Source organism: Gouania willdenowi, chromosome 6 (genome assembly GCF_900634775.1).
Source record: "Gouania willdenowi chromosome 6, fGouWil2.1, whole genome shotgun sequence".
NCBI lineage: Eukaryota > Metazoa > Chordata > Actinopteri > Blenniiformes > Gobiesocidae > Gouania > Gouania willdenowi.
The window spans coordinates 16963608-16981917 of record NC_041049.1 but is presented as its reverse complement, the minus strand read 5'-3'; the positions used below and the strand labels follow the sequence as shown (position 1 = coordinate 16981917).

The following is an 18310-nucleotide window of genomic DNA, read 5'->3' as shown; positions in this document are numbered from 1 at the left end:
AGGAAGAAAAAGAGAAAAGAAGAAGAAAGAAGTTTGTTTTTTTCCTTTGTGTAGTTTTATATACTTACAATCATTAGTTGATGTCAGAATCAAAAGGAAAAAGGGGTGTGTTTCTCGAAATGTGTGTTTCATTTTACCTAGAGCAGGAGATTGATGAATCAAATTATTTATTGTACTACATGTATGCATTTACCCCCAAAAATGTTAAATAGAAATACTAATATTAGTAAAATAAAACCAAATGCTGCAGCTCCTCATATCATCTGTTCATTTGCTCCATTGACTTCTGGCTTTTATTATGAAATAAAACTTTTAACACAGTAAAGAACAGAAGTGGTTAATTAACTTGCACAGAGGAGGAGGAGTTTAATGGTTGGTAAAAATATTCTGTGTTCTGATGCCACTACTAAGAAGCCTCCTTCTTACTTTCAACAGTCCTTATTGACACCTAGTTTCAAAATAAAGATACTGTCGTTTCTTAATGATTTTATTTTACACACATGGGATGGACAGACCGTTTCTAGTCATTCACACTTCTACACTGTCTTCAGTGACTTTTACAGTAAATGCATGGCTTTAACTGTGAGAAACCATGAATGGGATTAAAGAGAACATGCAAATAGTCTGTGTAACACATGGATTGAAAGGCAGCACCAGAAACCTCTGCACAGCTGATAGCCACTTCTATAGAAAATAGATGAGGCTAAATGTTGTTCAGGAAGGACACTATGACAACGGTAGGACAGATATCATTGTACAGGACCGTATAATTAAATAGAATCTAAATGGTTTTCCCGGTAATGTCCTGTTAAAATGCATAATCTGCCTTTTTAATTGAATGTGCTTTAGGTGAGATTAATATTTAACTGAAAATTAATCAGATTAGTTAGATTATATTAGACCAGAGGGCAGTTAAGGGTTAACCGCAGATGTTTGATCATTTTAACCCCACTGGAGGAGTCGCTAATGGAGTTCTCATCTCAGGAAAGGGTCAGATTTAGAGAAGAGAGTCGGTATAATAATAATCATAATAGTAGGTGTTGTCTGCTCCGTCACTGAGGGAGAGAGCAGCAGTGACCGGATCGGGATCCATAATAAGAGGATTTGTGTGATTAGTGAACAGAAGTTTGGTGAAACTAAGATAACGGGACAGAAAGCTGCTTTAATAAGGATCACAGTAGGAGCTGTTTTCAGCTACATCCATTACTAATTAAAGCAAACTTCAGTCTTTCAGCTTTCACAAGAGAAAGGAAAACGCATCACAACATCTTTAGTTTTATTTTGCCATTTGAAATTTTACTCTTGACAAATGGGAAACAAAGATGTCCCCATGCATAAAAAACATCGATCACGTTCCCAGATTCAGCAGTTAAATAGTTCGTCTTTCTATTGCAGCATTTTGTAAATTTTCATAACTTTACATTTTGCATAATTATATGTAATGTAACATTGCATGTAAATATATATATCCATTTACCTTTTTACATTATATACATTTCAATCTTGACCAAAATGCAACAGATTTTTCTTCACAAATGCAGTTGTTTTGTGATGTTTGCAAAATGACAAACAAAGAAAGTCTAAGGCTGTGTTCGAAATTGCATACTAACGTAGTACTCATACTCTCTGACATCAAAATTAGTATGTAGTGCATTCATATTAGATTGTATGGAAAGATTAAGTATGTGAGAAATACCTGGATGTATACTATATTGGGACAGTGGACACACTAGTCATACTCAACAGCCCCATGATGCATTGCGAGTGGCATGTAAAAACAAACGTGACTTTTTCAAAATAAAAGCATCATCTTGTCTTCCATTCGTTTTTAACGCTTTTGTAAATAGGGCTCTTGTTTTGAAGTTAACCGGAAGTTTTGTCAGTAGCACAATGGAGGATTTCTGACAATCTCTGAAATGTCAGCATCAAATGTGTTTCTGTTTTATGGATCACATGAGCACATGTTGATATGGTGGGAACGCTCATCATCCTATTCCTCCTATCCATACTGACATAGGGTCCTCACGGTCATAACATTTTTGGAAAAGTTCTGGAATTTGAAAAAACGATTTTCAAGTCTTGAAAAGTCATGGAATAATTTCACCTTTTTGTAAAAGTTTTGGAAATATAACCTATTTTATTTTAATGTTTAAAATCCAACCTTCGCTATTACTATTACCTTGTGTTGTACATCGCTTTAAATTAATGTGTCTGCAAATTGAAATTGTAATTTTATAATTAAACACGGCAGCACTTAGTTGTTGTTTAATGTTACATTTAATAGCTTATAAATCGTTATTTAAAAAAAAAAATATTGCAAAATGGGTGTCAAAAGCAATTGCGCCATTGTACAGTACGATGTTATTTGATAGATATTGTAAGTGACGGGCACAACTTGCATTCCTTGTGCTACATTTTTGCTACTAACCATGGCACACTGTCAGACCTACACTAGTGCACTGCAAAGGCCCGTTCATTTTATGCTCTAATGGTCTTGAATAGATCTTATTGGTTCACTAAACTAAGTGATGGAAATTTGGTTAAATATTTTGGAAAAGTTTTGAAAAACCATTGTGAAAAAAGTGTGGGAACCATGCTTATAGTATATAGTAGACCGTATATACTAGTTTTGTCGTGCGTAGTACGGAGTATACCATTTCGAACACGGCCCTAGTCTTGTTAGGACAGATGTCGTCCCTCTTCTGTCTCACAGCTGTGTCCTTCCCATCAGGTAATAAGAACGTGGTGGTGAGAGAGAACCTGGACCGCATGAAGAACAGCTGCATTGTCTGCAACATGGGACACTCCAACACGGAGATCGACGTGGTCAGTAGTTAGAACTGTTTCTGGAATGGACAAAAGCCTGGTTTTTCTCAGAGGGTTTCTTTAGGGCTGTGACCAGATGTGTAAAGAGTAGGGATGTAACGATTAATCGTAAGGCAGTTAAAAATCGAGTCATAGGTATCACGGTTCACATCGATACACTGAAAATTGAATCGCAGTACTTTTTTTAAACAGCAGAGGGCGCTATATATTTATCCTCTTGTTTAAAAGTGTTGGCGGCGGGCGGAATCTGCTACTACTTTCTTTCTGGCCGCCTTCTACTCTTAAACATGTTCATAAATGATTCCTTACCCCTTTAGCACCGAAAGAATATCTGTAATATTACGTGAATATCTTTAAAAGTCACGTTTTTTTCTATTAGCTCTGTCTGCTAGCATAGCATCTCTTCTCCACTGCTAGAATAACTGCATGCCAACAGACCACTGGGCTACCAGTGCCCTCTGCTGGTCCAAACAAATATCTGACGTAAATACAATGCAATGACTTTTTTTTTTTAAAGTCCAATTGTTAAGGCACAAAAAACATTTTTAGTTGGACTTTTAAAAAGAAAAATAACTATTATGCAGTTTTGCATTGTTTACTATAGAACCAGAATTTAAATTAATATGCTTCTTCTTCATTTGTATTATTCCTTTATTTATTTTATTTAAGATTTATTGTTAGTTAAATTGCATTGTTTTGAATAGTTTATCAATAGATTATTTTGACAATGAAAAGTAAAAGGAAAATAGTACAGTATTTTCTAGTTTTTTTCCCAATAAAAAAGGAATATTTTTCATCATTTGTGTACAGTCCCATTTTGTAAAATAAATCGTGAGAGAATCGTATCATGAACCCAGTATTGTGAATCGAATCGTATCGGGAGTTGAGTGAATCGTTACATCCCTAGTAAAGAGTACTGATATATTCTACTCAAGTAGAAGTACTCTTACATGATTGAAATTGTACTAAAGGAAAGTAGAAGTAAGTCACACATAAAATACTCAAGTAAAAGTAAAAAATAGTTCAGTTAAATAGTACTCAAAGTAAAAGTTACTAGTTGCTTTCACCCCTCATGTTTATTTTTGGTAATAAATTTTACCACAGTTCCCTTGCATACAGTAAACATCTCATGTATAAACTTAAAAAGGAAGAGATGAAATCTTGCACAGTTGGAACTTAATTTATTTTCCACAAAAGCATCTGTATAAAATAAAAGGTATGTCCAAATGTACAAGTCTTTTTAAAATAAAATAACACCAATAAATTCAATTCAAAATAAAAATTAAAAAATAGCTACATTTATGAAATCTAAAACAGTGCCACGCTAAATGTGCCATGTGGGTAATGACATAATGGGTAGAAACTCCAACCTGAACCATAGAAAGTGGCTGGACTTTGATTAGAAATGACACAACTCAGAACATATGGATTATGTTCATTGAGACCATGAAATGGAAATTAAAAAATTATCATAAAAAAGTATAATTTACTCAGTAACAGTTGGGTGTAGAAATGTAACAAATTACTTTTTTTAAAAACATACTTAAGTACTAATAAAACTACTAATTTAGAAATAAACTAAAAAAGTACCCATAAAATCAAGTCAATTACAGCAACGTGAGGACTTGTAATCTGTTCATTTCACGTCTGGCTGTGACACTGACTTCACTGCAGACAACATTAGGGAGTCACCTTAATGCTTCCACGGCATTAGATCCATTGTTTGAAATAAATAACAGCACAAACAGGTGTAAACCAGAAGTCTCCATGTTTTTCTTACAGGCAAGTCTGCGGACGCCTGAGCTGACCTGGGAGAGAGTTCGCTCACAGGTGGACCATGTCATCTGGCCTGATGGCAAGAGGATAGTCCTGCTGGCAGAGGTACACACACACACACATTCACACACACACACACACACACACACACACACACACATTCACACATGGACTGCATTTCAGTCCTTTAAAATCATTGGCATTCCACATAAATTAAATTTTAGTGGCGACTGCAGATCAAAGGGAGGTTTGGATTTTTAGACTTGTTAACATGTGACTTTATAAAGTCACGTTAGTCGTTTTGTTTTGTTTTAATTGAAATTTAGTTGGTGGAAATCCGTTTTAGATTTGGACTAATTTTTAGTCCCACTTTAGTCTTTTTTTAAATTATAATTTGACCGTTATACTGTAATAGATTAAGCACAATGATGATCATCGAGGTAGTGAACACTCAATTAAAAGCATACCTTTAGAAATGTAAAAAGCAAGGTGAAAGTGAAACTGATCATTAACATTCATCAATTCCTGCATTAATTACTTTCTGCTTTTACTGCAGCAACAGTGTTGTTTTTATACTGAATTATGATTTTCTTCATATTTTTAAAGAATTCTTCCTCACTTGTGATGTAAATTGCTCTACAGTTCCTCCGTGATTGTGATTGGTCTGACGCTGTAATCTCCTCCTCTGCCACAAGAGCGCGCATGTAGCCAGGCTGAAATCAACTCGTTTAACTTAGCGAGTTGTAATCTAGATTCGTAGGACAGCTTCTGTCTGGTGGACAATGTTTGGTTAGGCGAAGCATTCTAATGGAGATAAATCCGGGATATAATTATCTAGCTTCGTAGTATAGGCCCTGTAAATGCAAATGAGTTTATAATCTTCTGGAAATCCAGGGCCTTGTTTCTTTCACTGTGTATGAACAGGCAGGATAGGCTGCTGAGTCAAGGGTTTGTTATTCTCTTTCAAAACAGCAAAAAATGCATGAAAATGACGGAAAACCACATAGAATGACAACAAAAATACACAAAAACAACAAATATACAAAAGCAAAAAATATACAAATACCACAAAAACAGCACAAATACGCAAATTAACTGCAAAACACAAAAATATAGGAAAATACCTGTTTACAAAATTAAAACTGAAAATATAAAAAAAAGACTCCAAAAAAAGCAACAAAAATACATGAAAACACAGCAAACTACAAAAAATTAAATCACGCAAAAACAACATAACTTTTTATTTTTAATTTTTTTTTATTGGTTTATTTGAAAGGGGACAGTGCAATTTCATATAACCCATGAACAAACATGGTTAAAAAAGCCAGAATTAGCCAGAAGGCTATTTTTCATCTGTAGTCCCCTGTAACTACACAAAATGGCAGAAGATTATACCAAACAAGTACACAATAATTCCAAAGACACACAAAATAACGACCAAACCCTTTGTTGTCGCCTGTGTTAATGCTCAGATTGGCCATTATTCTAAACGTTGACATTAATGTTGATAATGTGGCCCTCAGGTCTAATACAATCACAGTTTTATGGCCCTCACTGTGATAAAAAGTAGCTTGTCACTGATGTAAGGGATGTTCTTTGTGGGTTTGTTCCTCCAGGGTCGCCTGCTGAACCTCAGCTGTTCCACAGTGCCCACCTTTGTGCTCTCTATCACCGCCACCACACAGGTACAGCTGTGGACCCACACATGTCGCTGTTACCTGCTCGTTCTAGGTTCTTTATGTCCTGACAAAAGCTGGAGCTTTACACACTGATGAGCATTGTTTGTGTGTCTGCTCAGGCACTGGCTTTGATAGAGCTCTACAACGCTCCCGAGGGACGCTACAAGCAGGATGTTTACTTGCTCCCAAAGAAGATGGGTAAGACCTCCTCCTCCTTTTAGGATGGCTGCATTTTTATAAAAAGATGATTGCATCGAAGATATACCGCATATTGCAACACATTTGCCGTATCAGAGGGGTGAGAGCTTAGCATAAGTATGCACCATCCACAGAGATGTAAACCATGTGACCACTGTTTGTTTGTTTGTTTGGGTCCTGCCAAAGGTCAGCACTTTCTGACAATAGAATATGAGAATATTTAAAATTATATATATATATATATATATATATATATATATATATATATATATATATATATATATATATATAGTGAGGAAAATAATAATCGATCCACTGCTAATTTTGCAAGTTTTCCTACTTCCAAAAACTAGAGGTCTGTAATTAGATTTAAAAAAAAAATTTTAAATGACAAAAACACATTGTATGATTTAAAAAACAATAATAATTTGCATTTTATTGCATAAATTAAGTATTTGATCAGCTACCAACCAGCCAGAATTCTGGCTCGCAAATGCCTGTTAGTTTTTCTTTAAGAAGCCCTAATATTCTAAATTAATTACCCACATTAACTGCACCAGTTTGAACTGGTACCTGTATAAAAGACACCTGTCCACACACTCAATGAATCACACTCCAACCACTCAAACACGGGCAAGACCAAAGATTTGCTGGGACCACAATAACAAATGTTAGTCTTAGTAACACACTATGTGGACTATGGATTCAAATCCTGCAGAGCCCGAAAAGTTCCCCAGCTTAAAGCAGAAACACATTTGTGTTATGAGTTTGTCACACCATGAGAAACGTGTCATTGACGACTGAGCCAAATTTAAAAGGTAAAACATATTGCTAAGTCTATAAAATTAGGCCTCAAAATCATGTTAAAACAAGCACTTTTCGCTGCTCTTAAATGCTGGGGGCGTGTCAGTTAGAGGTGCTGGAACCACGCCCACGCGTGGGAAGGAAGACGCCGCCTCCGTGTATTAACCCTAACCATATGGGAGAAAGCAGTGTGAAAACTCCAAAAATGATCGGATTGGGCCACAAAAATAAATAATACATATCAGCGGAAAGGTCTTCTCCACCCGAATATGTGAGTCAAAACTGCGCCCTCTCAAGGCGAAAAACAAAATTGCGGTGTATAAAAGTGCTCATTCCATGGAAAACGTGGCACCAGTGGATGCGTTTTATTCCCCTGAGTTTGAATATACATTTTGTTTTTGGCTAAGGGCCGAATTGTGTCCGCTGGAGGCAGCGGAAGTTTGGTGTGCTTCAGCAGCAGGGTCGGGTTTACGCTAATGATGGCTCCGTTACGTAACGCGGACCCGATTTCTGACCCTCCCATTAAATCCTGAACACAGAAATTGGAAACACAGTTTGTGAAATCAAGCTCTACAATTACATTATAAATGGTTGAATGGCTTTTTACATGTTTCAAGGAATATATTTATGACCTATTTACTGTTTTTAGAAGAAAATGTCAGAATCCGTCTTTGTTTTTTATATTCTGTCTCTCACAGTTGAAGTGTACCTACGATGACATTTACATCTTTGGAAGTGGGAAACCTAGTGACTTTATTGATCCCGCAGTGGGGAAATTTACTGACAGTTCAAATAAAGTGCAAGAAAAAAACAACAGAAGGCAACACACAGAATACTCAAGACACCCTGAAAAATAGTGCAATGAAGGAGATAAAATACACTGAAGAAAAATAGTATACTGTGTGAATAGAAAATGTTTTAGATCTTTGAGTTCGGCTTATGAAAAATGGGAGCAAAAACAAAAGTGTTGCATTTATATATATTTTTTTTTAAAAGTCAACTATTATTATTTTTTGAATGATAAACATTGAATGGGGTCAAATTGACCCCAAGGATGGTAAGAGGGTTAAAGAAGAAGAATCATGATTTTTGCCTTTTTCAATAAAGGCACAACAGGAAAAGTGTGAGAATCACTCTGCCAATGAACGCTAACACACACACACACACACTGTGGTTTCAGACGAGTACGTGGCCAGCCTACATCTCCCAACGTTTGACGCACACCTCACAGAGCTGAGCGACGAGCAGGCAAAGTACCTGGGCCTGAACAAGAACGGGCCCTTTAAGCCCAACTACTATAGGTATGTATGGAAGCAGCAGCTCTGGGTTTGGACAATTAATGCAAAACTTGGGATTTATGTTCAGCTCTACACATATGTGTTTAACAATTATTAAAATATGTTTCATATCAAGCTTTCTCATACTTTATCATTTAAAAAAACTTGAAAGTGAGGGGTACACTGACACAAAAAAGGCTCAGACGTCCACACCAAAAATATTAAAACCTATATTTTCATTGATTAGGAAGCCTAACAAGCTACCCAATAGATAGGAAAGAAATTACATGATAGATATTTGTTTTTAGTGTATTTTACAGCTCAGTACTTGTGATTATTTGTAATTGAACTTTAGTCATTTTAGTAGTTTTACCCTACTGTATTTCTGTTATGGTTTTAAGTTCAGTAAAACAAAATAACCACACTGTTTATTTGTTCATTTGATTTGGTTTTGAAACGGAATAATCAAAGAATGAAGGATACGCGGATTGTATCAGATTTAAAGAGTCACTAAACCTCAAAGCTGAATACATACTGTATGTACAGTATTTGGTTATTAAGTAGTGCTGTTTATTGATCCTAGTCCAACTTTTAACATTTTACTAAAAGTATTTTTAATTTTGCATATTTAGTTTTAGAATGTCAGTTACTGGCCTCTAAGGGTTGAACGCCGGCTATTAAAATGGAATTTTTCTATTGGCTGAGACAGATTCTTTGGATTGCCCTGCGTCATCAACTTTCACTCTTGGCCCCGCCCCTCCTATAAAAGCTGAGAGGAGGGAGGAGGGTTTTTCCTCCAATCACTTGGTGTGCTTCTATAAAGAGCATAATCTGGTCTAATCAGAGGGTTCATCAAGCTATGTGTGTATTTTCAGACACAGTGTGTGTATCCACGTCTGTCTCTGCGTGTGTGTAAACGTGCATGTTGTTTATGTGTGTGTGTGTGTGTGTGTGTGAGGCCGCGGTGTTCTGAGGCTAATGGTGGGAGTAGAGCAGGCGCTGTTTTTGAGTAATATGGCGTCTGTGGGGCTGTGTGTGCTTATGTTTGTGGGCTGTGTATTGTGTGTAGTAGTTGAGCAGCGAGTCACTGTCACTGCCAGCACTGACCGGCTGCCTGAGTGGGCGTGTCTTACTGCGTCAGCAAGCAGCAAGGTTTTCTTGCTTTCAGAAAGAAGCATTCATGCCTAAGTTGAATTGTTAGTTGTTAACTCATGTTTTGTGCTCGTTTTTAAGGTATTAAACCAGTGTTGGGCTTTGACGCAATGAAATACCAACACTCCACAAACGGCACAGACTCACAGAGGAGGAGGAAGAGGAGGAGGAGTTAAAGACGGACAGAAGAACACATCTACTTTATGCCTGAAGGAGAGGCGAGGGAGGAGCCTGTCTTTATTTATTCACACTCGACAACAGTAATAATCCACACTTAGTCCGCTGGGTGGAGCTGCTCCTGCCATGTGCTACTAGCTACTAGCTATTAGCTATTAGCTACTAACTAGCTCCATGGGAGCCGTTATCCTCCTGATGGAAAGCGTTTGACTTCCACATACCGCCGTCATTCTGTTTCTGTACTTTAGACGCTGGTTTGTGTGTCCACTCCTGCATAAATTCTCCATCCTTTTTCCCCATTGCTGGATCATCTGTTTATTCAAGATGAAATTTACTGAACTTTAATCTAATCAAAAAGGAAAAAAAAAAACCATAAAATTTATAAAACTTGATTTAATAAATCAGTGTGAATGAAAATAATCTTTGGAGATTTCGTGAACACTTTTTTTTTTTTTCTTCAATGTTGTCTTTCTTTTTTTACTTGTGATTTTTCTTTCGTCTTGTATAAAAGCTGAAGGGGTGGGGCTACACTAAGTGGGAGGGGTTAAGGCGGGGTCTCAGGGTCCAATCATATCATGTATTTTATTTGAGTCATCGTCTGTTTTCTTTCTTTTTTTTACATGTATTATGCATTTTTTCCCTTTGATCAGCCTGTAATTTAGCTTTTTTTCTCGTTGCACAACTGGATCATGGTTCTGGTCACGTGACTCACAGTGAAACCATCTCATTGGCTGCTTACACAATGCCACCGTTGGGGAGTATTGAGCTTTTATTTATTTGGTCATTTCTTTTAAAAAAGAACAAACATACTGTATTGGAGGCACAGCAGAAGGTTGACAATGCTGTATACTTGGGTATTAAGGTGGAATTTAAGAGGTTTTATTGTTTTTTTTTCTCCCATCTGCCATCTTTAATATGTTTGTCATGCAGAGAAGATGAATAAATGTTACCGAAATAGGTGTAATTAAACTTCTCAGACCCTCTTTTTAAAGACTGTGGAACCACAGTTACCAACAAACCAAATGTGCAGATGGTTCTTGCTAAGCCGGTACTTGGACAAGTGTCTTCTGTCAGGTCCTCAATAATAAGTATATGGTGCTGTTTAGATTTACAGTGTTTACCACACAATAGCACAAAGCTTTGGTACTCACAGCTGTCATTTTTAGTCTCTATGATGTGATATATATATATATATATATATATATATATATATATATATATATATATTAGCATTTACATCCCTGTTAATGTCTTCTATGAAATTTCTTCACTCTTTCATTACTCCATAAGATATTCATGCCTGTTCTGACATCCACCCATGACTGACACGGTTCATGGTTTTAACGTATGAATCCATCCCATTCTGCTCGCCTGCTTTGCTCACAGTGGGATCAAACCTGATGACTTACAATCCCTAACCAACAGCTAGAAGCTTTTATTTTGAAACAGGAAATGTACCTATATCCACTACCTGTGGCTTTATAGAGTTAAAAAAAAAAAAAAACCTTGGCAATTCTGAGGGGAAATCGATGAAAACAGAAGCTGTAACTGCACACGACGGATGATGACGTTTATTAAGACTTCTTCCTCTTGAGTCGTAATGCAGTACCTCATTAGCAATAGCCAAATACATTTAAACTGTGTCAAGTATGTAATTGTATCAGTATTCAAACACATTTATTGTCTGACATGACCAACAGTTTCCAAGTTTAGCTTTTTTTTTTTCAATCAAAGGTTTCAAACTTTCTGATGTTTTTTTTTTTTTTGCGTAAAAACTAATTTTAAGTTCTTTCTTGGATCTTACACTGTCACATCGCTCCATGCCAATCGTTGTGCATTTCAGTCCTGTGCTGTTGAGAATTTCCTTAAATTGTCTGTTTTATTTCTCTAACCTGTTGTGTTTATACCTTTGAGGCAAAACTGTCTCTTGTAACTGTGCACGTCCTCTTTTTTTTTTTTTGTTTTTTGGAGGCTGTAGCTGCTTTGTAAAAAAAAAAAAAAAAAAACAGCTGCCTCAGGATCTCAGCCTGCAGCTTTGTTCAGTCAGTGTGAGCTGAACTACGCCAGGGTAGGGAGGGGAAGACACCAGCATCGTATATGTATACTGTATATACACACGCACACACACACTATACAGATAGGCAACCTTTAAAACGTAGAGGAAGGTGAACCAAGACTCGACTCCTGTATTTATTGTTGTAAATCCTCATCCAGATGCAAACTGGCAAGATTCTCAAACATGTTTTAAGTTGTCTAATAATAAAGAAACAGCCCTATGTTTAAATATTGCAAGTAATGGTAGAAAATGAGCAATAATAATGAGAAATTCTGTAATCTAAATGAATTAAAAAATGTTTAAAAACAAAGCTACTTTTTTTCTGTATTTGATTTTATTGTTGATTTGTTTGTAACACTTGACGTTTTCTCCATAAAGCTGACATTAGGCTGTTATTATCTGTCATTAGCATGAATAAGGTGTCATGAAGGATGTCATTAAGTGTTGTTTGCTAAATTATGACACCTTTGGAGCTATGTTGGCATTTTTTAGGTTAGGTGGAGGATCTAGTGGGGTGAGGTATAGGGTTAGAGCAGACATGGGCAACTCTATCACAGCGGGGGCCACACAAATGTGATTGTATCTGATCCGAGGGCCACATTATCAATATTCATGTCAGCATTTAGAATAATGATTAATGACCAATAAGAGCATTAGTGGTGGCCTAGTGGTTAAGGACGCTTGTAATCAGAGGGTCGAGGGTTTGAATCCCACCCGGGCCATCGCTGTGGGATGTTAGGGGTTAAGTCCCTTAACCCCTAAGGCCTCAGGGATGAGTTAAATGCAGAGGACAAATTTCATATATGTAAAAACGTATATGACCAATAAAGACGGAAGCCCCGATTTAATCTTAACACGGGGAGGGTTTTGTCTTTGTTGTTTTCAGTCATAATGTGTGTTTTTATTTTGTTGTTTTTGTTTAAATTTTGTGTATTTTTCTTTTTTGGTTTTGTGCGTTTTTGCGTCCACTTTATGTATTTTGTTGTTTTTTGTATTTTCCTTTCAGTTTGTGTAATTTTGTTAAGGCAGTGGTTATCCTTACGGTTACCGTATCAATATATCCACAATCTGTACACATCGCCCCTCATTGGTCAGTTTAGGTCTAACCCTAAAAATTATTGCAATATAGGGTTATAACCTAACCCTAAGATGCTATGTACGTGTACTTCAGTAAACGTACCAATAGCACCGGGGGTTGTCCGTACGTCAACTGTGTGAATAGACACTCTCTTTTGTTAACAGTTTGCGTGTCTTTGGAGCTATTCTGTAATGTCTTGTTTTGTGTGTTTTTGTAAACATTGCGTTTGTTTAAGTGGTTGTTGTGTCTGTCTTTGTTGTCTTTTTACATTTTATGAGTCATTTTGGGAATTTTTTTGTGTATTATGTTCATATTCCTTCAAACTTCTTGAATCACAATTTTTGGGGGGCCGCAAAAAATTTGACGGAGGGCCGTATGTGGCCCCCGGGCCGCCAGTTGCCTACGTTTGGGTTAGTGCAATGAACAACACTTAATGACAGCCTTCATGAGCCTTATTCATGCTAATGACAGGCATCATGTCTTAATAATGTCAGCCTTTATGTATAAAACTTCATGTAAAGTGTCAGTGATTGTTTTGAGCAGCTGATGCTTTCTGTGGTGCTTCATAAGAGACGTGTGTGATTGTGTGATGAGTCACAGCAGTGATCAGTGGAGACGTCTCTGATATCACCCTCATTCACTGGCTGTGCCAAGCTGCCCTTTTTTTTTTTTTTTTACACTTGACAGACAAGCCTCTGGCATCTGTTTTTTTTTTTTTTTAAACATGGTTTCACACAAGCTGAAAAGGAAGCCATACAAATTAATTTCTAAACAAACAGTGTCAACAAGCTTGGAGACAAAAATCAGATGTGCTATCAGAAACATTGAGGTGCATTTTTACATCCGTACACAGCGTAATCCAGAGGTTCTCAACCTTTTTTTTTTTTTTTTTGGGGTCTTGACCCCATTATGTCACTTTTAACCTCTTTTCACCATATTTCATGTTTATTTTTTGCCAATTTAACCACATTCATGATTTGTCATGCCCATTATTTGCTAGTTTAAACTAATTGTTCCTATTTTTTCTGCCACTTTTAAGCCAATGTTGACCCTTTGAGCTCTAGTTTGCAACTTTTAACGAATTTCTATTGTTTTTAAAATCCCATTTCACCACCTTTTCCACCAATTTGGGTCACTTTTAACGCATTTTATTTCTGATTAAAACAAGGATTTACATCCTAAAGAAGATGACTATATACTATGGCCCAAATAATAGTAAACTTCCTGGATAACAGTGGATTTTAGTTACATAAATAAATAAATGTGGTTATCACAGATTCATAGAACAATGAACCATCATTTTTGCTGACTTTATGGATGGACCCCAAAAATCTCTCCCCTTTATTCCCCCTTATAGATGACCCTGTCTCCACATGACTGTTCTTCAATGTTCATGTCTGTGTTCAACCACCATCAGCCACAGTGGGGGTCCCCGGTCTCTGGTACCTTTACTTTGGGGGTCCTGGATTGTTCCTTTGTTTCCTTCTTTGTTTAAAACAATCCAAAGATGACTGCCTTGTTTAATGGCTGCAGTCACTATCGATTCCTGTTTTCTTGTGGCTTTAATTGAAAACGGTTTTAACCATCAATGATATTCCACTAAAAGAAAATCCCATGAGTGTTTCTTTGTGTGCTGAAGGGTAGGAGTGTGGCCTGCACACTAACCCCTGCCTTCACAAATCAATAATTCACAGTCCCCCCCCCCCCCCCCCCCCCCCCTAGCTACAAAGGCAGGACGTGAAGTGACATCCACCTGAGGATAATAAATGAACCTGGATATTCATGCAGAGTGCAGATAGCAGATGAGCTTTGATATGTAATCACTGTATCGTTCCTTGGGGATGTATCCTACATCTTGTAGTTTTTCCATTCATTCATTCATTCATTCATTCATTCAATTCATAATCAGGATGTGCACTTTATTCAAGACTGTAATTTTGAGCATTTTTGAATGAATTCACACGTTTATAGATTATTATTCATAAAATAAGTAAAACCACTTCAATGATTGTTTACTGCAGCCCTAGCCCTCTGACGTAATGTACAAAAATACCAAACGCAAGAGCAAAAAAATACAAATGAATCCCAAACCACACTAAGCAACAGCAAAAATACACAGACTGACACCTAATGACAACAAAAATACAGAAAAGGACTCATAACATCAGAAACACATAGAGTGGCTCCAAAAACACACAAAAAGACGACAAAGATAGCAGAAAAACTCACAAAATGACTACCTTTGATCTTTCTTGTATTAATGCTTTGATTGGTTTTTATTCTAAAAGCTGAATGTTGTCAAAGTGATCCTCGGATCAGATAAAACACATATTCGTGACCATCTTTGCTTTGCTGTGATGTCAATGACAAATCTCTTTAAAAACCACCTGGATGAGAAGTGACACATCTCCAGAGGATGAACATCATTCAAATCAGAAAACAGAAGCAGAAGTAAAGTGATAAATTCATTGTTTTTGTTCTAAAGACGAGGCTACAGCAAACGTCTAAAATTCAAAATGTTTAAAATCCACAACAAATCAACAATATGTGCTTTAGATTCTCCACCAACTATTTTTTTTGCTCAATTGACACCAAAGTGCCTACAAAATGTTTGACTGTATACGGTAATGTAAACATACAATTTTTCAATGTTCATTTTTTTTTTTTTTTTTTTTTTTAAATGACCAGATTTGGAGCCATTATGTAGGATGTTTGGAAAATATCAGAATTTTTATTTATGTTTACAGCTTTTTCAAATTCCATTTTTAAACATCAGTTTTTCCGATAAATCATTGTTAAAAACAAATTATGATCATTTTCACGCTGTCTAGATCAGTGGTTCCCAAACTGTGTGCCAAGTCTGGGTCTGCCGTGGGATTTTGTGACAATTATATATAATTTATTGCAAAATACAGCTTCAAAAAAATAATTTGTTTTTTTAATTTACCACTTTGTACGCACTCATTTCATAATACAGAAGCAAATTCTATACCTATTGTTTTTTATTTATTTATTTTTTAAATATTTTGTGAAATATTTCATCTGTAATATAGTTGTCTGTCACATTTTAGTAAATATTTTTACACATTTACAGATATTGTACATGATATGAGCAATAACACCCGTTAGCCTTTGGTGTACCATGGGCACACAAAGTTTGGGAACCACTGGTTTTGATGCAAATTGTGTATTTCAGGATTTTTCTCTGAACAGCTGATTTATTGACAGCTGTGTGAAATCTGTCTTTAGGCGCTAACAGCTGCTGTCTTGCACACAGGTGACTGGCTTAGTTCATTAGTGAAGCTACACCATGTGCTCGGTGACATAGAATGTTCTATCATGAACATCGTGTGTTAATGTATTGACTAATCATTGCAGCTGTAGTGTTCCTACATTATGAGCTAGAAGAGGTTTTAAACACATGTACAGTAGACATTATTAACTCAGTGTCATAGAGCTGTGGTTCTCACACTTGTTGGGGCTCAAGTACCCCCCTTTGTCTGACTACCACATTCTGCTCAGACTTCTGTGGAAAAAAACAACTCTAGAACATAATGATGGAATGAATGAGCGATAACTTTTATTTTAAAGATTCTCATATTTTAAACAAGTGGAATAAAACAGTATTTACATTTATTTCTATAGTTTTTATCGTTCCTGGTTATCTCCCTCCTGAGGTGGGACCAAGACTGACTCTTTAATTTTCAGTTCCAGTTTTATTGTTGTAATTTATTCAGTATATATTTTTCCCTATTTTGATTTTGTGTGTTTTTGTTGCAATTTTTGTGTGTTGTTAATTTATTATCTGTGTGTGTTTTTTGTTTCTCATGTCGTATTGTATGTTTCTCTTGTTTTTTTGTACAAAAGAAAAATAATAATGAATAAAAATGAGTATCCTCTTTAACTAAACCCCCCTGTAGTGCTGTCGCGTACCCCTAGGAGTACACGTACCCCATTTGAGAAACTCTCTTATGCCAGAATTTGAGTTCAAGCCTCAACTAATGTAAATGTCACATTATAAAGCCACCTTCTGTTCCTTTCTACATTCTGCTAGTTGCTCATAGTTGCCTAATGTCCATCTATAATGTATATGTCTGTGTTTATCCTGGTTCCTTCAGCTCGTTGACATTGCTTCAGTGATTGGTGACGTTCATCTCTGCTGTCTGTAACCCCGCCCTCCAGGGGCGCGCAGGGACAACGAATCAAACAGAGTGGGGTGTGTGTGTGGGGGGGGAGTGTCAGAGGAGGTTTAGGTTTAGGTTTAGGAGGAGAACCTCCAACCTGCTCTCTGTCAGGACTCGGTACCGGACCGGTATGTCCACCGGAGGAGGTGAGCAGTGAAGATGCAGGCGGAGGACAACATGGAGGTCCCGCTCCTCAATAACCTGAACGACACCGGGGACAGAGCGAGACCGAAGGGGAAGGATGTGTTCAAGGACCAGCAGAAAGAGTCGGAGGTAACGCCGCTGCAGAGTGTGTGTGCGTGCGTGTGCGTGCGTGTGCGTGTGTTTTGTTGCTGGGTAGCTTTCAGATCCTCCTCTATGTCCTTCTCCATGCAGACAGACACAGTCAGGTGTTATTTTGGACCCCGGCTCCTAAAAATAACCCAGCAGTAATCCTACAGCGGGGAATGCAGGTGGAGAAATGTGACCTGAACAGCACACAGAGCTGTGTTTAACACTGACATGTTGTTATTATTATTATTATTATTATTGAAGCTTCTAAGTCCTTTTACTTTGTCCACCTCTGGTGGTGCAGGGATTGTTGTTTTGACAGGTACTTGATTGGTAAATAATATGAAATATGGTGTTTTGGAATTATTTGCTCTTTAATCCAGAAAATAAACAGGGAATTGTGAATACAAAAAAAAATTACTATTAAATTGTCCAGTAAAACTGAATACAGAAAACCCATTCACAAGAGCCCCAGGAGTATCTTCGAAAAACTGTTTGCTTCTCCCTGATTGACCACATCTGTGCAATCACCATGGCAACCTAAATTACCTGCATGACCCGCCCATCTACGGGTCAGGTAAATGATAAACGTATTATACTGAGGTAGCTCAGAAATAAATCATTGCTCCTACAATTATTATTGTTCGGATCTTTGATTCAAGCCCTCCAGAAAGGCTTGCCAGGCAATGTTACGACTCGTGTTTGTCTTTGTTAGTTTTTATTCAAACTTCATTGACCACAGACCACAGTTCAAGTAGTTTTCAACCAATATTTTAATCTTTAGGTCGATTTGAGTTCAGCGTGTAGCAAACGTCCAGATACACAGTGGGTGG

At 36.9% G+C, this 18310-nt stretch overlaps 2 protein-coding genes across 5 annotated transcripts in view; both read left to right on the top strand.

The window, feature by feature from the left end:
* ahcyl2b (adenosylhomocysteinase like 2b) overlaps nucleotides 1-12244 on the top strand; it is a 58802-nt gene extending 46558 nt beyond the window's left edge. The window contains exons 12-17 of the mRNA XM_028450420.1: nucleotides 2732-2826; nucleotides 4609-4707; nucleotides 6219-6287; nucleotides 6401-6479; nucleotides 8464-8584; nucleotides 9794-12244. Coding sequence (XP_028306221.1) covers nucleotides 2732-2826; nucleotides 4609-4707; nucleotides 6219-6287; nucleotides 6401-6479; nucleotides 8464-8584; nucleotides 9794-9800 — 470 coding nt within the window. The 3' untranslated portion in view covers nucleotides 9801-12244. The remainder of the gene's footprint in view (nucleotides 1-2731; nucleotides 2827-4608; nucleotides 4708-6218; nucleotides 6288-6400; nucleotides 6480-8463; nucleotides 8585-9793) is intronic.
* A 4986-nt stretch (nucleotides 12245-17230) lies between these two features.
* The window catches only part of strip2 (striatin interacting protein 2), a 46950-nt gene continuing 45870 nt past the window's right edge, over nucleotides 17231-18310 (top strand). For all 4 annotated transcript variants that reach the window (XM_028449229.1, XM_028449227.1, XM_028449226.1 and 1 more), the window contains exon 1: nucleotides 17231-17480. In XM_028449229.1, coding sequence (XP_028305030.1) covers nucleotides 17367-17480 — 114 coding nt within the window. In that variant the 5' untranslated portion in view covers nucleotides 17231-17366. The remainder of the gene's footprint in view (nucleotides 17481-18310) is intronic.